This window comes from Vespa crabro, chromosome 4 (genome assembly GCF_910589235.1).
Source record: "Vespa crabro chromosome 4, iyVesCrab1.2, whole genome shotgun sequence".
NCBI lineage: Eukaryota > Metazoa > Arthropoda > Insecta > Hymenoptera > Vespidae > Vespa > Vespa crabro.
In genome coordinates this window covers 7,624,419-7,634,418 of record NC_060958.1, presented here as the reverse complement: position 1 = coordinate 7,634,418, position 10,000 = coordinate 7,624,419, and the positions used below count along the sequence as shown (strand labels likewise).

The following is a 10,000-nucleotide window of genomic DNA, read 5'->3' as shown; positions in this document are numbered from 1 at the left end:
ACAGATAGTATCGTGAAACGCGGATTTTGTGAAAATAAAGTCGGCGACGATACTCCAGTCAAATAACGCTAAGATAAAAAAAAAAAAAAAAAAAAAAGAAATAAAAAAATAGAAAAAATAGAAAAAATAGAAAAAAAAGAAAAATACGAAGGAAAAAAAAAAGTAAGATAGGTGGAATTCTTGTGGAATTCGTTGGCGGTGCGACTCGTCGAACGACACCCGGTACGTGACGTCGAGGCAGGTACTAGGTACGGCGCATTCCGGCGAAGCGAGCGTGGCTCGACACGGCGGTATATATCTATCCAACGGCAGCGTGCGAGCCGTGCGGGCGTGGAAACGCGACGGTGGTTGCCTCTCCGAGCAAGAAAGAGAAAGAGAGACAGAGAGATAGAGACAGAGAGAGAAACACACACACAAAGAGAGAGAGAGAGAGAGAGAGAGAGAGAAGGACAGAGAACAGAGCGAGCCGCGCCAACTCGCGCTACGCCACGCCGCCTACGCCGTGTCCAAAAAGTTTTCGACATAAATCAAGACGCGGCGCACCGACACGCCACTCGTTCCCCGTTACTCCAAGAGCCAAGCCGCACTGTGAAGGAACTCCCGGACTAATTTCGACGAATCCCGTGGATATGTCCTCCTACGCACATGGAATGAATTTGAAGAAAGGAAAAAGAGAAAAAGAAAAAGAGAGAGAGAGAGAGAGAGAGTGAGAAAGGTAGAAAGGAACGATTACCACGACGATTGATCTTTTATCCATCATTTTTATCGATCATCTCGATCGATGTTTCCAAGAATGAAAAAAGATGATAACGCGTTATCACAATCCACACACACACACACTATACATATATATATATATATATTTGTGTGTGTGTGTGTGTATGTGTGTGTATATAAGAAAACTTGTACGATATCCTTTCGATAAAGGAACGAAGATCGATAAAGCGTAAAAAAAATAAGATCAGTTATTTATATCGATCACACAGAGAAAGACAGAGAGAGGGAAGGGAGGAAGGGAAGGAGGGAGAGTCTGAGATAGATAGAGAGAGAGGGGGGAAAGGAGGGAGTTTTTAAGAGATACAAGATCTCTTAAAAAATATAGAATGGCCTATTGGATATTATGGAATTCGCAGAGATGAGGAGAGGAGAGAAGATGGAGAGCGTATCTATCGATCGGATATCGAGCCGTCGGTAAAGATTTCTCCGAAAGGATTCGAAAAGGGAAAAAGTGGATTCGAAGGGGTCTACGGACGATTCAAAGTCGCTTCGCGGAGGCCGGGCGCGTGCAAAATTTCGAAACGATTGACCGTCCGCCGGCGTCGACCTACCCAGTACTCTCCCATACACGCGCGCGCGCACACATGCACGCGTGCACACCACATTCACGCTCACACATACACGCACCAACATTCACATCAGATTCACGCACATATACACAAATAAAAGCATACAGTCATCCGTAGAAAGAACCTAAAGTGAGAGAGAGAGAGAGAGAGAGAGAGAGAGAGAGAGAGAAAGTGAGAAAGAGAAAGAGAGAGTCAGAGAAAGAGGACGAGCACGAAGCGACGCGTTCTCACGCACGGTCTCACGCACGAGAGTTCGTTCGCGCGTGTATGCGCGTGGCACGTTTGCGTGGGTAGAGCGCACTTCGCGGCGCGCGTGCCGACGAGACCTTCCCTCCTCTCTCTCTCTCTCTCTCTCTCTCTCTCTCTCTCTTTCTCTCTGTCTTTCATTCTCTCTTCCTTTCTCCCTCATCCTACTCTTCATCCTCTCTTGCTCCTCCGCCACGTCTCGCGAAGCCCGCCGGCGTCGCACGCTCGTTCAGCCTGACTCTCCTCCACCTCCATACGTCCTCCTCCTCCTCCTCCTTCACAACCAGCTCGAGCATCGAGCCGCGCCACGCCGAGTTCCTCCCGACTCTTCCTCTCCTTTCCTCTCGGCCGCCCACGAAACGGCCACCGCCCCGAGGGCTCATCGCCTCTCGGCCTCTCTCTTGAGCTGTTCTCTCTCTCTCTCTCTCTCTCTCTCTCTCGCTCCCACCTCCTTTCGCCTCAGGCCACGACCCCTCTTTCTCTTTCTCCTCCTCCTCCTCCTCCTCCTCTTATTCCACCAAAGCCGTCGTCGGCCGCTCTCTACCCTCGTTGATCGCGCGTCTCACACGCTCGCACGCACACACACACATACGGATCAGAGATACATACACGCATGTCTCTCTATCTCCCTCTCTCTTCCTGTCTTTCTCTCTCGCTCTCTCTTTCTCTCTGAACGTCCACATGACGTCGTACTTCTTCTTCTCTTCCTCCTTCTCTCCTCATCGTCGTCCTCCGCGTCGTCGTCGTCGTCGTAGTCTTCGTCGTCGTCGTCGTAGTCTTCGTCGTCTTCGTCGTTGTTGTCGTCGTCGTCGTCGTCGTCGTCGTCGTCGTCGTCATCGTCGTCGTCGTCGTCGTCGTCGTCGTCGTCTTTTCGCTCACGAGACGAGACGGGAAGAGATTAAAGGCCGTCGTCGGAACCTAAACGATGCTTATCGCGCGCCGTCCGTCGCGCGTAGAAACTTCCTTCTCGCACGCTTCCTATACATGTACATATATATATATATATATATATATATATATATATATATATATTTATATGCATCTGTAGAAATATACGCGGCCACTTTCTATGCACGCATGTATATATGTATATATGTATGTATGCATGTGTATATATATGTATGTATGTCGATGATAACGAGGCAAAGTCTTATCGTTTGCAAGGCGCCAATACGTTTATTATCACTATCACCACCACCACTACTATTACTACTACTACTACTACTACTACTAGTACTACTACTACTACTACTACTACCACCTACACCATCATCAACGTTATTACTACTGTACGATACGATACGAGCCGAGCGTGCGATTCAACTCGGCTTTAGGCTACGTCGTCGTGGTGGCGGCTCTCTTTGATCAAACGCGAACTTTCCTCGCGTGGAATTCGGTGGAACAACGCAAAAGCGATTGAAATCATTTCTACACATATATATATATATATATGTGTGTGTGTATATATATATGTGTGTGTATGTATGTGTGGGTGCGCGCGCGTATTCTTGTAAATTACGCCACACGCGAAACGATTTTAAGCTGGCTGGCTAGTAGCATGCACGAACTAACTGTCTGTCGGTCGGTATATATACATACGTATATACGTAAATGCATGCATATATAAACATACATACATATATAGACATACATACATACATAGATAGATAGTACATACGTAGATAGATACGAACGTACTTGGAAATCGCTATTAGTTCTCTCTTCGAGAGCGTGTAATAAAATTCCTAGTATCGGTGACATCGGCAGACGCCTGCTAATGTCTTCCTTTTTTCATCTTTTATCCTTTTTTATTCGTCTATTTATATTTTTATTATTTTTAATTTTAACTTTTTTCTTTTTTCTTTTTTTTAATTTCTCTTTATAGAGACCACCAAGATAAAGATAGAGAGAACGAAAGAAGAAGAGTACTCCTTCAATCGATATCTCGTGAATCGAACGAAAGAACAATATAAACGCGTATGAAACAATCACGATACGATCTTTCCTATCGTGCTCTCTATGTTCTTTCGAGAGTCTCTTATCGAAAGGGCGATTGTAATCTTCCAACGGGAATCAAAGTTCTTAACGATTATAATAATCCACATGAAATAATATCGAAGTAGGTACTTCATTTTTTTCTTCCCAATCTTCTTTACTAACACCCAACCCCCACCGACATATGGCATGTCGTCAGAGTTTTCTAAACGTACTAAAAACAACAACAAAAATTATCAGTTTTAAGCGAGGATTCTTCTTCTTCTTCTTCCTCTTCTTCTTCTTCTTTTTCTTCTTCTTCTTCTTCTTCGAGAAAGAGAGAGAGAGAGAGAGAAAGAATGAAGAATAAATATGATTTTTATCGTACGGTGAATTAATGTTTTTTTTTATGAGGAAAAACGATTGTTCAAAGTCTCTCATTACGATGTAAAATAATTAAATCAGTGAACGACAAGAAAGGAGGAAAGTCTAATCGAAACGACGGCCGATGTCCTCGTAGTCATCGATAATGACCGGAGCCGAGGGAAAAGTTCAGCGTCGGTCACGAATGAGCTGACTAGAAGCTGTCTTTATATCTCTCTCTCTCCCTCCTCCCTTCCTCTCTCTCTCTCTCTCTCTCTCTCTCTCTCTCATTCTGTTTCTCTTTCTCTGATCGTCTCAAGCGAGAATATCGTGATACGCGGGCGTTAAATTTACCGCTCCCACGCAGATATCGCGTTACGCGCGAAGGAACGAGTATGTTCCACTAGCGAAAATGTTCGATTTTGCGCGCTCTCGAGCGAGAAGAGAACCGCGATACTCTTCGCCGGGCAGACAGCTAAAAAACATCGAGGGAAAGGGAAAGAGAAAAAGAGAGAGAGAGAGAGAGAGAGAGAGAGAGAGGGAGAGAAACGCCGATATCCAAATCGGTTCCTGCTTCGACGCCACCGCGAGAGACGGTGGCTGCTGAGCAATAAAACGGCCGTGAGAGGTACGAAGGCAACACGCACGCTCGTGAGAGAAAAAAAGGAGCGATGCGAAGTGAGCACGAACCAGCTTAAAAGAGAGAGAGAGAGAGAGAGAGAGAGAGAGAGAGAGAGAGAACGATTTAGAATGAACGCATACGAGAGAGCGAGCGAGAGTGAGAACGAGAAAGAGAACACGAACGAGAGAACGAGCGAGCGAGCGAGCGAAAGAGAACGAGAGAGAGAGAGAGAGAGAGAGAGAGAAAGAGAAAGAAAGAAACGTCCACACGAATTATAATACGAGTGAGAAAGATGGTATGAACAAACACGAAACATGTCCATGTGTATGTGTATGATAGAGAACGCGGTGCACACGACCGAGAGCGGACGATAGAGAGAGAAAGAATGAGAGTGAGAGAGAGAGAGAAAAAGAGAGAAAGAGAGAAAGAGAAAGAGAGAGATAGAGAAGAAAGAAAAGAGCGCGCGTAGCCGCAGGCAAGGGCGCGCGTGAGCGGGCAAGCGAGCCTTGTCTTCCCCCTTCCCTCCTGACCGCCCGTCCGCCACCGCCACCACCACCACCACCACCACCACCCCTTCTCCTCCCCACCACCCCCCGCCATTCCCCTTCCTCTCCAAGCTCTCTTCTCTCTCGACAGTAGTACCGCCGCCGCCGCCGCCGCCGCCGCCGCCACCGCCGCCAGAACGTCGCTCCCCCAACCCCTCGGCCCCACGCACGACCAACCACGGCGCGAGCGCCCCTCACCTCCTCGACCCACACGCGCCAACCACGGCGAAAAGCCGCCAGCGATCGCTCGTCGCCTCACAGTCCGTCAGCGTTCCTCCTTGCGCGAGCACGCGCGACACATTTGCTCTCTCTTCCTCTTCCTCCTCCCTATATATATATATATATATATATGTGTGTATATATATATACACACACAATACGTTCATCCTTCTGGCTTCTTCTTCGCTCCACTTTATCGCGAAACGTTTTTCATCCGGGTATCGACGGACGCGAATTTATCGCGTGCTCGCGTGTCAAATCTTTATCTCTTTTTCTCTCTTTCTTTCTTTCTTTCTTTCTTCTTTCTTCTCTCTCTCTTTCTCTCTCTCTCTCTCTCTCTCTCTCTCTCTCTCTTTCTCTTTCTATCTGTCTGTCTCTCTATCTTTCTCTTCGCATTATAAAAGATAATTATAATAATAATAATAAACGAATATATATATATAATATATATATATTATAAACTGAGAGAGGTGAATCTTTTGACAATTGCAAATCGTTATCGATAAGAGTGAGATTCATTGTCAACGAGTGTCACTTTTGGATTAAGAAGAACGAAAGGAGCATATATATATGTATGTATGTATGTATATGTATATATATTGCTCTGACTATTTGGATTATTATTTGTTTGGTTTGGTGTAGAAAAGAAAAAAGAACAAACGAAAAAGGAAATTATATGAATAACGTCTTTTAAGTGTGTGAAAACTATATCGAAAAAGTTTCGAGAAAGAATTAAGACTGGATTCTTTCCTTTCGGGGGTGGACGATGTTCGTGAGATTTTAATCGTACGAATAATTAATTCTACGTTCTCTCTTTCTCTATCTATCTATCTCTCCCACTCTGTGTGTCGTGAGATTGGAAAAAAGGAGAGAAGAGGGATATAGAAGGAACGATCAAAAGAGAAAGAGAGAGAGAGAGAGAGAGAGAGACACGCGTCGTCTCGTCTCGTCTCGTCTCGTCTCTCCCGATCTCGCGAGTGACAAGTGGTCGGCGACGCGCGCTTCAACCACGTGGCCGCTGGTGTTTGCGCCGGTGTTGTGTGCTCCCACACGGGGTGTCGAACGCGATCGCGAGAAAATTTCTTCGCCTAGGAGGTGGAGGTGACTTTCCTCGTCCGACTTGTGTTGTTGACTGTATATATCGAGAAGTTTCTAGTGCGTTAATCTGAGACATTAAAGTGGGAATGAAGGAGGGAGAAAAAAAATAAATAAAAACAGAGAAATAAAATTAGACGTTCAATCTCGTAGAAAGAATTTTGTCCTTGAGTAAAAAGAGATAGAGAGTGAGAAGAGAAAAAAAGAAACTAGAAAAAAAAAAAAATTGTTTTCCAATTGCTATGAAACTCTTTTAAAAAATTACCTCGTACGAACGAACTATTGTTTATCGAGATCACGGAAAAGTCCATATACGTACGATCTAAATCGCATTGGACACTGTGATACGCGAAATGCTGAGTGCCTCGGCCACCTCCAAACAAGAACGTAGGGTGCTGCGAACGTCGTTTTTGAGGGCCGTGGAGGCCTGCTAAGATGACCGCACGTCTCCACTCGCTGAGGCACCAGGAGAAGAAATCAGTCGGTAACAGCCACAGGCAACAGCATCATCAACAGTCTCAACACCAACAACAGGCCGTACATCAGGGTCCTAGCCCGGCACCCAGTCCCAGTCCTAGCCTTAGCCCGAGCCCGAAACACTCGGACGGACGTCGAGTAAGCCTTTTTTCTATTATTATTATTATTATTATTATTATTATTATTATTATTATTATTATTATTATTATTATTATTATTATTATTATTTAATATTATTAACCCCCGTTGTCTTCCTTTACGATTATTTACATAATAATCGTCACTCATTAAGAATAATTGAAACGAATTATTCGCATTTCACGTTGAGTCGACTGAACGGATCGTATTTATCGGAAGAAATTTATTTAGCCTTAAGATTCGTATGATAACGCTCTTTTCTCGATTGGTCCCATTTTTTTTTTTTTTTTTAACAAATTTCTAACGTAAAACTGTGCGTATAATTTCTTATCTCTTTGTTACCCTTAAGAAAGAGAGAAAGAGAGAAATATATATATATATATATATATATATATATATATATATATATATAGAGAGAGAGAGAGAGAGAGAGAGAGAGAGAGAAATCGTTTGCCCTGTCACGGTAGAAAACATCGTTGGCACCCTCCATCGTTCGACCCTTTTACGTGTACCTCTAATCCCCATCCACGAAGCTCGGGCGTGATGCGATCCGGCGCTAAGCACGTGCCTCTTTCAACCCTCCTTCTCTCCTTCCGTTCTAACATGTCCCGCGTTCTTCGGTCTTTGTCAAGTGACCGCATCAGTATCGAGAACGACGAAGGGAGCGCCAACAGTATGTAACTCTCGAGTTTCTTTCATGATGATGATGATGACAATGACGATGACGATGATGATGATGATTAAGAATCTTCTTTGGTATCTGGAGCAAATAGCGAACGTTAGAAACAAGATTGACGAGAGAAGTCTGTACTTTTGTTTATTATAAAATAAAAAAAAAAAAAAATAAATAAAATAAAATAAAATAAATAACAAACAAAAGAAATAGATTCTCGATCTATCATATATTCCATAGAAATTATAATAGTAATATTGAAATGAAATATATCATTCATTATTTCTCGATCATTATCGAGACAAATCTTATAGTACGTTCATTACGAAAGTAGGTCAAAGAATCCTAACATATGTAAGAGAGAGCGAGAGCGAGAGAGAGAGATTTGATGACATGAGAGGAGACTTTAAAAAATCAATCATAACTCTCGCTTTCATACACTCGTCACCGATTGTTTTGTAGTTCCATTAAGAAAGAAAAAAAAAAAAAAGAAGAACTAGTTTTGCAAAGTTTCATCGCTCTCGTAAATAATAAGGTAGGAACAATAACACGGCGGAAGCCTTATAAAATCGATTTGCGATAATCAAATAGTATTTATGAGCAATTATCATACACATAGTGCGAAACATTGAAACGTCCCTGGTTCAAAATAACAAATTATCACTTTCAGAGTAATATTATCTATACAATAATATTATATAGAACTTTGATAATCGCAAAACAATCTCGAAATTATTTTCGATAATTTACTTTCGATTGAAAAAAAAATATGAGAAAAAAAGTTTCTCGTGAAGATATATATATATAAATATATATATATATGTCTGTAGTTAGTTTCGCGAATCCTGCTTTCGACGAAACGAAAAGTCGGATAAATCGGAAACGAGAAACGAGGTAGCTCGCCGTGAGCGGTTTGCCGATGCAAATCACAAATTCGCGTACGCGTCACGCATGAAGACGCGATACGTGACCATGCGGCTGCAACGACAGAAGTAACAAGAAAAAGAGAGAGAGAGAGAGAGAGAGAAAAGTGTTGGTTCTCACCGCAGACACACATTCACACGCGCGCGCGTACGGACAAACACAAACACATAAACACACAATCTTGGAAGACTCCGCGCCTATGTAGTATACGAGCTTATAGAAGCGCGGCGACCATTTAAGGCTCGCTACCTACATCTTCGATCATGGACGATGCGTCGTGCGATTTCTGATAATTTCTAAAAACGGATAATATAAAGATAGTACATAGATCGAATCTAAAATATTTACTTTCTTCCTTTTCTTTTTTCTTCTTTTTCCTTTTTGTTTATTTCTTTCTCCATACAAGAATATATACATTTTAATAAATCCTTGCAAATATTAAATGATCCCCTTTGATTTGAATGATAAAAGATATTTTCAAATCTCTCTAACCTTTCGTAATTATCGATAGCAAATTTAAATGATATTTGGCTAAGAGAATGATTTAAACGTGACACACTATATATGTATATATGTATATATATATATATATATATATATGTACGCACACAAAAACCGTTGGTAATCTCAGATGAGGAGTTTCTCATCGCGCTTCATTTCGCGCGGGCACGCTCCGTTCGAGCGAATCGAGAGCTCGACGCGCTCTTCCTACGGTTGTCCTCGTTCTATCCGTTGGTTTATCACCCGTGGATAGAACGAAGTAACGGATGAGTAAACTCTTGGGGCATTTCGAAGATGATAGAGACGAAGAGAAAGATAGAGAATACTCGAAGCTAATGAAAGCGATGGTGGCAGTTGCTGAAGATTCAAGGTATAAGCTAGAAGGTAAAATGATGAAGCTTGAGAAGGAATTGTAGGTACGAGGTCGACAACGACGACAACGACGATGACGACGACAACTACGACGACGACGACGGCGACGACGATGACGATAACGACAACGAGGACGACGAGAACGACTGCTGGTCTCCGGTGGTTATCCATCTCGTCGCCTTGACGTCGAGGCAAGCGCGATAGCGACGACTGAAAACTTAATTGACGCTACTTAACGAGAAGGGTCCATCCAAGCAAGCGAAGCTCTAATTATCTGTCGTAGGAAATGAGATTGGTTTATATCCGATAACGAACGGATCTCGTTCCAAATTTAGATTGCATACGAAACGTTTTCAAGATGCATCTTAATATATAGATAAGTAATGTACAATTAAAAAAATATAATATGTATGTATATATATATATATATATATATATATATATATATATATATATGTATGTATGTATGTATGTATGTATGTATGTATGTATATTAGAAAAATAT

At 42.6% G+C, this 10,000-nt stretch overlaps 1 protein-coding gene and 1 long non-coding RNA gene across 6 annotated transcripts in view; one reads left to right on the top strand and one right to left on the bottom strand.

Moving 5' to 3' along the window:
- LOC124423786 overlaps positions 1-10,000 on the bottom strand; it is a 75,054-nt gene that overhangs the window by 55,580 nt on the left and 9,474 nt on the right. The gene's annotated exons all lie outside the window — the stretch shown is intronic.
- LOC124423785 (protein hairy) overlaps positions 4,696-10,000 on the top strand; it is an 18,114-nt gene continuing 12,809 nt past the window's right edge. The window contains exons 1-2 of one of the 3 annotated variants that reach the window (XM_046961978.1): positions 4,705-5,887; positions 5,958-7,025. In XM_046961978.1, the coding sequence (XP_046817934.1) occupies positions 6,846-7,025 (180 nt within the window). In that variant the 5' untranslated portion in view covers positions 4,705-5,887; positions 5,958-6,845. Of the gene's footprint in view, positions 7,026-10,000 lie in introns of all 3 variants that reach the window. The other 2 variants (XM_046961979.1, XM_046961977.1) reach the window with 2 other exon arrangements.